This window comes from Oxyura jamaicensis, chromosome 2 (genome assembly GCF_011077185.1).
Source record: "Oxyura jamaicensis isolate SHBP4307 breed ruddy duck chromosome 2, BPBGC_Ojam_1.0, whole genome shotgun sequence".
NCBI lineage: Eukaryota > Metazoa > Chordata > Aves > Anseriformes > Anatidae > Oxyura > Oxyura jamaicensis.
In genome coordinates this window covers 117,017,359-117,031,915 of record NC_048894.1, presented here as the reverse complement: position 1 = coordinate 117,031,915, position 14,557 = coordinate 117,017,359, and the positions used below count along the sequence as shown (strand labels likewise).

Sequence of the window (14,557 nt, the reverse complement as noted above, 5' to 3'; positions counted from 1 at the left end):
TGGCTCTGCACAGGATTCCATAACAGAGGGTGACTCCCTGAGCTAAGGCACCAGTCCAAACTCATCAGCCAGTTAAAAGCTGAAGATCCACAGTATTACTGACTGGAAGGCAATACACTGTTGGTGTATCTTGTATAAATTCCACAATCTTGTATTGTGGAATTTCACAGTCCATACAAAAATATAACCAATATTTAGAAAACCTGACCCCCGTGGTCAAGATCATAAATCTTACTAGTGAAGGTTCTTAAAAATCTGTCAGTAATATGCCTTAAATATCATCTTTTAATTACATCAATATTGAAATTATCTCACTCTCAAATCTTTAAAGACTACTTTTAAATCTTTAAAGAATACTTTAAATACTAATCTGGTTGTGCAATCTAACCACTGGCAAACACAGATGGGGAGATTCAAAATTAGCTCACTGTCTTGTTTAAGTCCATAACTCTCAGACTCATGCTCTGAATGTGTACCATAAAGAGCTCTTGATGAATTAAAATCCATGTCCAGTCTATGTGGACAGCTCTTCCATCTGTGATCATCTGATAAAACAAGTAGCCAAAATTAATACCCACAGTATTTGGCAGGTATTCTGGTTTTACTTATGAGCATTCATGCTCTCCAGACATCTGCCCTTGCTGCCTGCTCCACATAACGTTGTGCCCAGTCCTTGTCCCATGCTCATACAGGTCAACATTTAGTTCTACTCAGTCAAGCGTATTTGGCACTCTGCAAACCACACCTCTACCTTCATTCTCAGTGTGAAGCATAACATTCTGCCAAAGTATTTTGTTCAGAAAATGTCATCATGAAATGTTTTGACATTTAAATAAAAAAGTCTCTCCTTCATTCAGTTGGAATTATTTGCTGAATTCCACTTGAATCAGTGAATAAATTTGGTCATGTCCAAAAGAAATCATATTTTTGACAAATTTATCATTTACAGAGAAACATTTTTACATATTCTGTTAAGAGAGACACCTGCATACTCAGATGTGACATTACAACTATATTTGTAGGTGTTTTCTATGGCAGCCTACCAACAACCTGATTAAATCACTCATCTCCTCATCTCAGGACAGATTCAGTAACAACTGAGACCCTTACATGAGTATTGAACAGCGCAAGCTTCCTTAATGTTTGTTTGGCACTACTGTTTCTGTTATTCTGATACTCTGTAAAAATCATAGAATTCAAAAGGCCCTTAGGGATAGTTAACATAAGAATGTAGTGCTGTACAACACAGAAATGTAGAAATGGCTGGCACAATTTCTAAAGGTAAATATTTTGCTTATGCTGCTTTGTGTGTTGAGGCATGATTCTCTTCTAAAACCACACGCCCCTTAAAGATGGCATATAAGCATAATCTAATCACCAAACTGAATACCCAATTGAATCTAGTGTTAGATAGATATAGTCCTGTGGTATGGTTACAATGCTAGAATATAGAAACTACTAAATTCATATTCTGGCTATTGCACTAACTCTATTGATGTCCAAAAAAGTAAAACAGCTTCTCTGGTTCCATTTTCCCTGCTGTAAATACTGGCAAAGGGCTTACTTATATCTGTATCTGTAAATATCAGACGGATAACAAACAAACATGTAACAGTAAATTTACAAATAGATCTATATCAATCTGCTTTTTTTTTTTTTTTTTTTTTTTTTGTAATGCTGAGCATGTACAAGGAATAATGTTTGGTGAAAACAGTGCTATTAAGCATTTAAATCTACATATTGTATGAAATATATGTCATTTTTCTTAGCAAAATTCAGTTATAAAAGAAAAAAATGAAAGCAATTTACTCGGAAAAAAAAAAATATATCAAGAACTAGTTTTAATTATTCAACAAAAGCTGTGTTTTTCTTTCTTCCACCTTAGAGAAAATGCACCAGGTACATGTTGTTTACTGTTATCTCTGTAGTCATGTTTTGTAAGCTCCCTGTATTATTTTATAGGTGCCCTACACCTGGTTGTGATGGCTCTGGCCATGTGACTGGGAACTATGCATCACACAGAAGGTAGGAACTGTCCCATGATTTTGGACTGCAACACTTGGGGTCCTTGCCAAGCAGCATCAAGAGAAGTGGCTTTTGTTCTGTGTGTTTCTTTCAGCTTATCTGGTTGTCCCCGTGCCAGGAAAGGTGGTATCAAAGTGACTCCTACCAAGGAAGAAAAAGAAGACCCTGAGCTAAAGTGAGTACAAAAACACAGGTCCAATAGCTGTGAAAGGGAGAAGAAAAAAAAAAAAAAAAAAGAGTTCAGGAGTTGATGCATCATATGAAATGACCTACTTAATCTGAGCTAGCTGAGAATATGCCCCAGAGCTGGATCCAAACCAAATATTTCTGCTTCTAGTGAATCTGATGAAGTCCATCAACTTGGAGCTTGAGCAGTGAGGAAGGATTGCTGTATTTGCTTGTATTGTTTCTATTGTTCAGTTAAATTTTCACTAAAAGCAAAAACTGAAAACTCAGTAGAAGTTCACTGCATGACTTACTTGAGTGCAGATTCCATTAAAAACAGTAAGTGATAACTGACAATATAGATGTGAAGATTTAGTTGCACTCAATATTGTACTTAATGCTTGCTAATGATAGGAGAGAAAGCATAACACTGACAGAGCAGCACAAAAATAAATACTTAGATAGATAGCTCTGGTGAGGCTGCACCTCAAGTATTGTGTTCAGTTTTGGGCTCCTCACTTCAAGAAGGACATCAAGGCCCTGGAATGTGTCCAGAGAAGGGCTATGAAGCTGGTGAAGGGCCTGGAGCACAAGTCCTATGAAGAGCGCCTAAGGGAACTGGGGTTATTTAGTCTGGAGAGGAGGGGGCTCAGGGGAGACCTTATTGCTCTTTACAACTGCCTGAAAAGAAGGTATGGGGAGCTGGGGGTCAGCCTCTTCTCACAGTATTCGGGCATTGGAATGGGTTGCCCAGGGAGGCAGTGGCGTCACCGTCCCTGGGGTGTTTAAGGAAAGGCTGGAGGTGGTGTTTAGGGACATAGTTTAGTGGGTGACATCAGTGGTAGGGTGATGGTTGGACCAGATGATCTTGGAGGTCTTTTCCAACTTTAATGATTCTATGAAGGATGGATGGATGGAGTGATAGATAGATAGATAAGTAGATGAATAAAACTAACTTACTTCGCAAGTCATTTGCATGAGACAGTACAAGTTTTCGCAAGTCATTTGCATGAGACAGTACAAGTTTTCCAAATACAGAAACTTACCCTCTGCTTCATACCAGAAACATAAATAGATAATAGAGAATGGTGACTTTTCACACACTTGTAGATTGTGATTTATTGCCTGTGATAGAATTTCAAATTTCTTTTCTGGTAAAACAATATCTAAACAAATTGTTTAGTTTCTTAGGCTGTCCACCTATATTTTAAATTGCCTAATCTTAAAATCAGCTGAACCCCCACAACAGCTTGACATGAATTGGATGCTCAGGTATAGTGAATCCCAGGAGACCGAGACTTAAAATATTAATGCAAAGTGGCATAAGCAGCTGGATGTATTTTCTCAGACTTTGAGACCATCTTCACCTGCTATCTCTAGTAAAAACATGGGTTCTTTTGCTGTGTTTCTATAGATGTCCAGTGATAGGCTGTGATGGCCAAGGTCACATATCAGGTAAATACACTTCTCATCGCACTGCTTCTGGTTGTCCTTTGGCTGCCAAGAGACAGAAGGAGAGTCCCGTCAATGGGTCTTCACTATCCTGGAAACTGAACAAACAAGAGCTGCCACACTGTCCTTTGCCAGGCTGCAACGGGCTGGGTCATGTTAATAATGTTTTTGTCACCCACAGAAGGTATAACTTTGTGTTTTCTCTTTTCATTTTCCTTAACATTCCACTGTTGAAATGGCAACAAATGAAGTTACAGTCTGAATAAATTGTGCTGAAGTCATTTAAGTAATGAGATAGTTTACATTGCAGCTGATACTGGTCAGAATAAGTTTGAGAGAGCTGGGATAAGCTTTTAATTCTTATTTTATGTTCCCATTACAATGTGACTTTCAAAGGTCTTTTTTTTTTTTTTTTTTTTTTTTTCAGATTACCACAGTTTCTATATGATTTAAAATTTAATAGAGTTCTTCCTTAGGCAAATATGGAGTTGTATTTGTATATCTTTTATAGAAAATGCAAATATCATTGAAAGGTCAACAGAAAAGATTTAGCAAGAGGAATAGCTGCATTAATTTCATCTTTCTACCAGTGGAAAAGCTATTTTCATAAACTTTGTATTTAAATAGCTAGAACCACACCCACACACAAAATATGTAGAACTCTTATGGGTTTCATGAGTTTGCAGTTACATCAATTTTACAACAACAACAACAAAATTATTCTTACGAAGTAGGAAATACATATAGCAGTAACAATAAACACGAGGATTTTATGTATCATTGTGAAAACTTGAAAGTTATTTCAACATGTTGAATTAATATTACTCAAAGTATATGGCTACAGAATCAGAATTATTACCTGGTAAATTTTGGTCTTCCACATATAATGGGAATTAAATATCTATTCTATGCCTCCTTCATTTTTTTCTAACATTCTGAATCAACTTTCCAGTACAAGGATGTCTAAGACAACTTGAACAAATTCAGTTAGAGTAAATGCTATATGATTCAACAGAACTCCATGTTAAAATCACTTAAAATCATCAGCCTTTGAAATATGGTATTTAAAGCCTCCCTATCAAGCTCCATTGCTCTTACTCTTTCTTTCCTTTCAACCCTTCGTTTGTTTTGATGAGCCACTCCTGTTTCTTTATTTTTTTATTTTTTTATTTTTTCCTTCTCAGCCACATGCCTGGAAGTCCCAGTGTGGCTCTGTCCCAGCCCACTCCCAGTTCAGGACTAGACTTTTTTTTTTTACTTATTTGGCTACAAACTCCACAGCAATACACACAGTTACAGAGCTCTTAGTTCAGCTGCTGAGGTGTAGTTTGGGTGACCTGTTGGCAGGCCTGTCTGCTACAAGGTGCTGTGGCTTTGCTGAATCTATCAGTAGCAGAGTCGGATTGCCTGCTCTGACCCCACCTCACCTTATGAAGTGTTCATTACAGGAAGGCTCCCAGTCCTCAAATACAGCTACCCAGGAGGAAACACACACCATACGTCCCTAGGTGAAATTTTAAGCAGCTTGAATGTGAGCCTTAGCTTTTAATGCTATTGCCTTATCTATATAGAGTATGTAGTAGAAACAGCCCGTCCAGACTGAGGGATAAATTAAAGAGTTTTGAACTGCTCATATATAGAGTTACAGAGTCCTCTCTGTAATGGAGAGGAAACCTCCAAAGCAGTGGGTTTTTCCAGTGTTATCCTAACTTTATGAGCTATATTCTATGGTAACGTGTTTTCATTATGACACTGCTGTAAGTTGGGGCTAATTAGTTTATGATAAGCAATATGATAGCTTCAAGCCAATAACATAAAGAGTTTGTCAGCTGGTTGCAACTCACAGATGATTTCTGTCCAACTTAAGGCTGGGTCATACTCAAGATCACAGCATTAATATAGTTTCATGATATTATATCCTTTCCTAGCACACTTGAGATCCAACAAGTCGTGCATGGCTTTGAGACCTTCTTCCAGTTAGTTATCAGCTCTGGGCAGAGAAACTAAACAGTATTCCAGAACTGGAGAACTAGCATGTTTCCTTGTATGGCTTTTAACTAAGCTGGCAGGAAGCTAACTTAAACCTTCAACAATTTTTACTTTTTTATTTACTTACTTACTTATTTTCTGTGTAGAAAAAAATATGTCTGTTAGGAAAGTTTGTTTCACACACACACAAAAATAGTAATTAAATAAAAATAAAAAATCCTGCTAGGACAAATCTTTCCTTCACTTCTTACTTGGTTACATCTGAATACAAATTCCAAATCCTTGAGCCAGTTGTTCAGCTTATAGGTATTTCCTCTTTATTATTTATAAAGATAGTATTAAGACAGTGCAAATCATCTTAGCCCTTTAGTGGGCTATAAAAATTGCCTCTGCTAATTACCATCTGATGAAATTGCAAGCATTGAAATAGCAAAATGTAATTAAATGTGATCGGTGGTTAAAAAGCAAACTGACTATGTAATAGAACAATTCAAAAAAGCTATTACATTCTGGAGGGTATACCCAGAGTTATTGTATCGATCATTATTATGTGTTAACAAAATGATGCAATAGTTGTGCACCATGAAAATCATCTTATTAACTAATTGTTTTTAGAATGGTAAACTTGCCACCTTAAACAACCCTACTGCCCCTCCCCTCTGAGACACAACCCCTCAGTAAAAACAATAAGTTTTTATTTGTTTATAAGTGGTGGAACTTCAGGAACTCTGTAAATGCTTCTTCATGCAACTTTAAGATACCTCCCAATGTTATTTTGATTATTCTGAAAGCATTGTTTACTTATAAGTTGAGATTTCTGTGCCAATTTTCAAGCTGGAATATACAGTTAAATAGCTCTTTATGAGTTATGTAATTCCCTGAAGCTATGCTATAACGGGAATAGTGATGTGACCTTAGGTACAAAGGTTTGTCCAAGTGCATGATAATATTGCCTGAAAGGATTGTTGCCATTTTCAAGTGGGTGCTAATGTTTTTTTTCCTATCTCTTTCAGCCTGTCTGGTTGTCCTCTGAACGCACAAGCCATAAAAAAGGGCAAAATTTCAGAAGAATTAATGACTATCAAGCTTAAAGCAAGTGGTGGTAAGGAGATTTGTAAAAGATGACATTTATTTAGATAGAAGGGCCCTGACTCCCATTTATACTTATGCCCCTTTATGCCATTCTATCATTAATTCTCACTCCTTTCAGTTGTCTCTAGCAATAACTAAAATTGAATTTAAAAAAAATATTTGCATGAGAGAAAAGATTCTTCTCATTTACCTCATGATAACTCAACATTTGGCATATGCTCTCATTTTATCTCAGAACATTTTTTGTTGTTGTTGTTTGGAGATGATTTTAATATTCTAATTAGTAATACATAATTAGATGCAAACCAGGCAAACTAGGTGACATTAGATAACTAATAACTAAAATAGAAGAGAGAAAAATTGCATGCAGAAATTGACTACTCCTCCTAACTTGAATACATTATGGCTTAGTTTCTGTGCAGTGCTTTGACAATTTTGCTAACCTGTATAGTAAAAGTAAAGGAACAAATACCAAATAGTAAAGGAACAACTACCAAATAGGTATAGGGGGAAAATATATAGGAATCTGCTTTACTATAGTGTGTTCTTTAAAAAGCTGAGAGACAGGATTAAGAGAACTTTGTCTTTATGCCTTCAAATGCTGAACAAAACAATTGTGTTACACTGGGCAAGAGTTTGCTTCCATGTGCCCCATCTCAGTCCACGTTACCTCTGGGGCAGGGACTGCTACTGACAGATTTCCAAAGTTGACTTTCTAGCAGACTCAGTTCAGAGCTGTAGGTTTTAAAGCAGAAACAACAACTACTGTACTTTCTGAAGGCCGAGTTTGTCTCAGTGTAAGCAAAAAGAGAGACATGCATTGCCAGCAGCCGTAGCTGCACAGTATGGTGCATGACAGGGCTTTCACTAAAGACCTGACGATATTTTTTTTTCCTCTACCTAAATTCTGGGGATGTAAAAGTCCTCCTTTTTATTTATTTTTTTCTGTAATGCGTTTTAGCTTCCTGATAGTTTCCCTTTTGCCGTCATTTAGATTGCACTATTTATCACACATACCTAAGACTGTGCTTCTGGAAATTAATCTGAATAGAGATTTGCCCCCGCAGAACTTCTTGCACATCAGAAGCAGGTACAGATAAGCTTCCTGGAGTCAGCAATTATACTATTGGAGTTGTTCTCCCTGTAAAGGAAGGCTTGCTATTATATTTTGTTTAAAATTAAAACAAAATTATAAATATTCCCTCATGTTTCATTATATATATTCTTCTTCCCAGCATTTCCAGAAGTTTTTCCTTTCTCTGTCCTCCAGTTTGTGGTTGCTCAGAAAGCATTAAGTATGCCTTACATATTTCAGTTCACATGGATACTTTAAAGCTAGGAGAAAAAACAATACAGTAAAAGCAAAGTCAGAGGCAATTTAAGGATCAATCATTTGATCAAAAGTCTTCCTCTTATTCAGTAACAGCATAGCTTGTTACTCATATATCCATTTTTACGTGGACACTTTAAATCTGATATTGGTATTTTCAACTATTTCCAGGTATTGAGAGTGATGAAGAAATCAGACACTTGGACGAGGAAATAAAGGAACTGAATGAATCCAATCTTAAAATTGAAGCTGACATGATGAAACTTCAAACCCAGGTACGACATCAAAGCCAAAGTTTTAACCATTTCTTATGCTATGTTTAAAGACAATAAGTAGATGAAATATGTAAATGATATGCTTAAATGCAGTTATTCTTGTGTGGGCTCTTCCCATCACTCTGTTGCATTTAAAACTACCAAAACCCTACCCACCTTCTTTGTCAAGCTTTTTTGTTTGTTTGTTTTCTGTAAATAAGTGGCAAATTCCTGGTTATTGTCATGAAGATCCGGTGAGTGATAGGCTAATGGCAATTAACAATGGCTAATCTCAGAGAGCAGAAAAAAAAAACATATTTACCAAACAAAACATTAATTTTCCTTTGTTGACCAAACCTCTGTTGAGCAAACCACAAAGTCCCATGACTACTGTGAAGAACCTGGGTTAGAGAGGGCATCATCTCTTACAAGCATGCTCTGACTCTTTCTGCTAGTTGATTTTGAACCTAAGAAAATCTAGTTCAGTTTACTCACCGTCAGTTATTCAAATAGTTTGGATTTTGCCTCCAGGCAACACCTGGTAAAGAACAGATGCTTTTTGCTAACAGCTTTCTGCTAGCAGATTAGTCTGAAGGGGAGCTATGGAAAGAGTCGTTCACTGTCATTCTTTTGTAAACTGACTAAACTGATTAAATTGCCTCCAGGTGCTGGTTGTGGTTCTGTGGAGTGAGCCAGGTATGTTCCTCCACACGGAGATTCCTGAATACACCTGTTGAGTCACCTGGGCAAACCAGGTCAAAGCATGAGAAAAAACTTGCTCAATATTTTAGTGACAATACAAATTGGAGAAAAAAAAGTTCTTAAATAAGAACAGGTCTGGAAACTGCATGTAAGTCTAAACTGATCCAAAACAGAGTGCAGCCACACCCCTCCATATTTGCACCTTCCTAGCAGGAAATATGCAATGCTGATTCGTGCTGTTTTTGTAACAACCACAGCGTATATACTCTAAATACGGGTGGAGTTTATGTCACCTGTGCTGAATCTAAATGATCCGGCTTCACACTGCAAAAGTTGCAGAGAGATCTATTCCAAAGTGAACTGCAGTGAGGATTTTTGTGTGTGTCTTTTTTGTTTGTTTGTTTGTTTTGTTTTCAGTAACTCTGGACACTTTTTTTTTTTTTTTTTTTTTTTTTGCTCTCCTTGGTGATCACTTTGCTGTTTGCACAGGGATGGACTAATTTATTTCACCAGATTTCTTTTCCCTTGAATTGCTCCCTGGTGAAGACAGTCTGACCAGCAACGCGCGAATTACAGCTGAAAAAACGTGTTCCCTGTATGGCTTTGCTCTATCTCCTTTTAGTCTTGCCTGGACAGGAGTTAGACTGCCTCAAGCATGCTCCAGACTAGAGGTCTGAGTGGGGTGCAGGCAGGCAAAACAGGGTTCCTCCCCTGGGGGCCATCCTGGTGCATGTCAAAGACTAACTTGGCCACAGCAAGAAAGAGATTTAGGCAGGACAGAGAGATGGAGTCCTAACAAGGAGAGGGTGGGCATAACACCCGTGGACCTGGCTCTATCACTCCCTGCTTTGCAGGGCCAGGGGTTGCCACTGCAGGGGAGCTGGGCAGCAGAGCCTATTGTTCCCCTGCCATTGTCGCCTTCGGTTTTTCAGCACTGCTTTTGACATAAAACCTTTCAGGGCTCAGTGTATGCCCACCACATTAATGCTAAAAGGACAGCATTTTGCTACCTCAGGTACTTTTTCCTGCTGTTTCTAAAAACCCCGTGTTTCCATTCTGTTGGTTGGAGATCATCTTTGCAATTGTGTGCTCGACCCCTCAATTTCCTTCCCACTCTATTTTTCTCCTATTGTTTTTAGCCCTGTCACTAATCCCGGGCAGCTCACAGCTCTGCCGTCCACCCAGGAGTGGGACAGAAAAGTAGCACAGCAGCTAATAGCATTATCATTGCCATTGTGGTCAATCAGCAGGGATGCTGTAAGAGCAGGACAGCAGTGCAAACATCAGGCTCCTCTTTCCTTCCTTCCACTACCCCTGAGGCCACACTACCAATCCCAGCTCAGAATGGACCCCTCCTCCCCTGAGCTCATTTCCCTGTTCCTCTGGCCACAGGGCTCTCCCGGTGCCTTGACGACACAGTGATTCCGTGTGAACCTTCAGCAAGGTCCAGCAAACTACCTCTGCCTTGCTCTGACTATTCTGTGGAGTGCAGAGTTCTGTGGACTATTCTGTGGAGTCCATCCTTTAAAAAGTGCCTGAATTTCAACTCCACAGTGGCCCCTCTCATAACGAAGCAATGTCCAGTTTGGGTTCAAACTGCAGTTACAGCACTGCCAGGATTCTGTGTGACTGTGTGCCTGTATTTTGTAGATCACGTCTATGGAGAGCAATTTGAAAACAATAGAAGAAGAGAACAAACTCATAGAGCAGAACAACGAGAGCCTGTTGAAGGAGCTAGCTGGCTTAAGCCAAGCCCTCATCTCCAGCCTTGCTGACATTCAACTTCCACAGATGGTAAGACCACAGCCAGCAGCTTCACATCTTCTTTGAGACTGTTTTGCCAGCACCTGAAGCAGCTGAGCAAGCTCAGGGATCAGCAGGAGCACTGCAGCTGCATTAGCAGAGCTCTCCTTAGCCTAATTTTCTCTGCAGAGATGCTGGATTGTGAATTCTGCTTGCTAAGGGACTCAGTTGCTTCCAAGACTGAGCCAACATTGGTTTCTCTGCCCTGTACTGCAAGACACTTTTCCTGCATCCCTCCCTATCTCAATGTTTATCCTGCACAAGGTGTGAAAATTTCACACCGAGAATCTGTACTTATTGTTAGCTCCTAGATCAGAATTTTAACCTGTTTCATCCAGCTCAGTGCTGTGATTCTTCTGGAGTCAGCAAAGCCTCTCAAAAACTCCACATCCTGTATGTCTTGCAAACACAGACCAAATCCACAAAAGGTACTTTAGTCTACAGAATTACAGCCCCCTTTCCCAATCTCAAGAGGCGCTCTGGGAAATGAGGTGAGGACAGGTTTGTGGATGTCAGCCATAACTGCAGAGCCTCGATAGGAAAGGGCTCAATAGAAAAGCAAGTTACACTGAAGGTAATATCTCCAAGCCCTTTCCTTGCTATGAGTATGCATGGTTGCACATAAAACTCCCTTCATTTCTACAACCCCTCGATTAATTTGGACGACCACTGCGTTTATCACTTCTCCCCAGTTGCCATATGACTACTTTTCCTTGCTTTGGGGTTGGGTGTTTGTTTGTGGTGGTGTTTTATTTATTTATTTTTTGCCTTAATTTTATCTCTTACAATTATAATCTGTTTTGTCTTCATTTAGGGTCCAATCAGTGAGCAGAATTTCGAAGCATATGTAAATACACTCACAGACATGTACAGCAATCTGGAACGGGACTATTCCCCCGAATGCAAAGCTCTGCTGGAAAGTATCAAACAGGCAGTGAAGGGCATCCATGTGTAGGATGTGAAAGCTGCTGGGCAACAGAAATTACTTAACAGCAGTAAACTCCAGATGGATCTGTTAGGAGTTCATGTACTGCTAAGGGGTGTAGGTTGCCATGCTGCATTTACAATTGCAACATTGCACTAATTTTTTCCCAGCTGACATAAAAATAAATAAAAAAAAAAAGAATAAAACCACAACAGACTATTTGTATTAACAGCAATGCACTCTGTTAGTATATTGTATTTATTTCAGTACAATTCCTTTTTTTTTCTTCTTTTGCACTCAGTTTTTGTAAAGTGAATGTAAAAAGTGTGTTCGACTATTTTTTATATTTTTTATTTATTTCTAATCAAAGAGTTGTTTTGTTTTTTTTTATCTTTAACAGCATTTTTGCGGCCTGCCATATTTTTACAAATGTGTTTATTAATTTATTTTCCAATGGGATTTTAAATAGACTGAAAGTTATACTGTAAATTAAATAACTTGCTGGGTTTGTACAGGAAGAAAAAACCTATGAAAGTAACAAATGACTGAACTGTGGTTCTAGTTTTATTTTCCTCACATCCTGCTTTTTTATAATGGCTTTGTATCAGAAATGGGTTTGCAGTAACACGAGATGTGAAGATGCACGGAATGAGAAGATAAATGGTGCCCACTAGTGGGGAACTTGGGCTCTTTAAAAGCACAGTATGCTGGAAAACAGTGTGTTAAAGAATACGTTAGCAATAATGAAATATAGCAATCAGCAAAGCACTTGACTTGGCTGTGTGATTTAGCCTATGCGAATGATTATTTACAATGTTTCAAGAGAACTTCAGATTTATTTTACCACTGCAGTTTTTTTCAGAGTCAGCTCATGGAGGGAAATGACAATTATCTCTAAACAAGAACGATAATTTGATAGGACTGGTACTCTTTTAGTACGATACATTGAGGTTTTAACCAAGTGACCAGTATTGCTATGGATTTGGAACTGAAAAATGCAAACACATCCCAAGTTGAAGATTTTGTACATAATGAATCAAACACATCTCCCCCTGAAATGGCATTCAATACTGGTTTGAACTTATGGCAGCGGAGAAGGCAGCAGTCTGGAGAGGAATGTTACTCCAGCACAGCTGTGGTTGCCCTTCTCGTTGATCGAACTTTAGCAACACGCTGATTGGTTTCTCCCATCCTTATTCACCAAGACTAGTCTGACACTGCATTGGTTACCAGTCTTTCGGTAGGGTACCAGACGCTACAGGGCATGCAGGAACAGGGGATGGGGCCATGCATCTGTGCAGAGGTGCCCGTGCGTGCCCCATTCTCCAGTTAGCCTGGGCATGGAGTTTCTGAATCCGTCAGAAATTAGCAGTTGCTATAACCGAGGCAATGTCTATTTCAGGGATTGTAAGTAATTAAGCATTGTTTCAGAAGTTTTTTTTATATTTATTTTTTTTAAGAAAAAGGTATAAACAACCAGCTAAACTGCCTTTTTTGTATGCACACACACCTCATGTGCATATGTGCCTCAGTGTAAATGTATACATGGATCTAGCGTGTGTTTAATTTTTCCGTGCTATAATGAAAGTGTTTATTTTTATTAGCCTCATTTATATTTAGATTGAATATGATGGCATTCACAGGCTTGACATATACAATTATATTATTACTGTTCCTGCACAAAAGTACTATTCAAAAGTGATTCAACTCTCATGCACTGTGGTCACTGTTCTGCATTAGGTGGGGCTTGCTTTTTGTTTGAGGGTTGATTCAACTCTCCAATACTAGTTTAGACAGGGGAAAATGTATGTTCTTAGAAGCTGTGTTTATTTTTAAATCGATTTTTCAAAAGCTACCATACGTGCTGTCTAATATAAATAGGAGGACACCAAACAAAAAATTTGCTATTAAAGTTATTGTACTTGCTAAAAAAAAAAAAAAAAAAAAAAAGTGAACATTTGTTATACTTGTTAAATGCATACAAAATGAGTTCACTCATTACAAAGACTAAAATTTAATTTACTAAATATTTTAACAAATTTGTTATATATTTTATTTAAGTAAAAAAAAATCTTACTGACCTATGTATTTATTACTATGATTTACTCTGGCTTCAGGTTAATTTATCTGTGTTTGGTTGTTTGCTCAGGATGTTCTGTGAAGTATGTTTATATTTATTTGCCTCCCTTGTACTTGATGTGTTTTGTAATGTGCACTGATTTCTTTATTTTCTTTTTTTTTCTTTTTTCTTTTTTTTTCTTGTGTTTAAATGCATTGATGAGCTATACTGTAAATTAGACCTTTTGTAAAGAGCAATGATGTATGCATTTTTTTAATTTGGAGTAGTTTGTATACTGTTTCTTCATACAATTAATATTTCTTACATCAAAGCAACAAAATTGTGTTCTGTGCTGTACATTTGGTGTATGGTAGGAAATAAAATTGATAATGAAACATTTCAGCAAGTTTGTTGGGTTTTTTAGCCTCTAGATGCTGACTTGTATTACACATTCTTAACTGCACCTGGCACTATACAATGTGTCAGATGTTTTACTTGCTTTGTGTACAAAATGTGTCATCCCTGTAAGTAAATTTCTGGTATAAATAATTTAATTAGTGTTTTGATTTGTCAATTTGAAATAAGGAGGAGAAAAATGGAACTGCTTAAGAGGTCCTTTTCACTTCTGAAGGGAAAAAACAAAAAACAAAACAAAACAAAAAAACGTAAAAAATCACTGCATTATTTAATGCATTGTTTTCTTGGCAGTTGTAAGCTTCATTTATACTGATAAAGTACGGGATTTGTGCTGACCTTTAACA

General features: G+C 37.8%; 1 protein-coding gene across 4 annotated transcripts in view; it reads left to right on the top strand.

Moving 5' to 3' along the window:
• The window catches only part of ST18 (ST18 C2H2C-type zinc finger transcription factor), a 195,164-nt gene extending 180,966 nt beyond the window's left edge, over positions 1-14,198 (top strand). For all 4 annotated transcript variants that reach the window (XM_035318970.1, XM_035318968.1, XM_035318969.1 and 1 more), the window contains 7 exons: positions 1,963-2,025; positions 2,120-2,200; positions 3,605-3,826; positions 6,645-6,733; positions 8,225-8,328; positions 10,660-10,803; positions 11,627-14,198. In XM_035318970.1, coding sequence (XP_035174861.1) covers positions 1,963-2,025; positions 2,120-2,200; positions 3,605-3,826; positions 6,645-6,733; positions 8,225-8,328; positions 10,660-10,803; positions 11,627-11,767 — 844 coding nt within the window. In that variant the 3' untranslated portion in view covers positions 11,768-14,198. The remainder of the gene's footprint in view (positions 1-1,962; positions 2,026-2,119; positions 2,201-3,604; positions 3,827-6,644; positions 6,734-8,224; positions 8,329-10,659; positions 10,804-11,626) is intronic.
• The last annotated feature ends 359 nt before the right edge of the window (positions 14,199-14,557 follow it).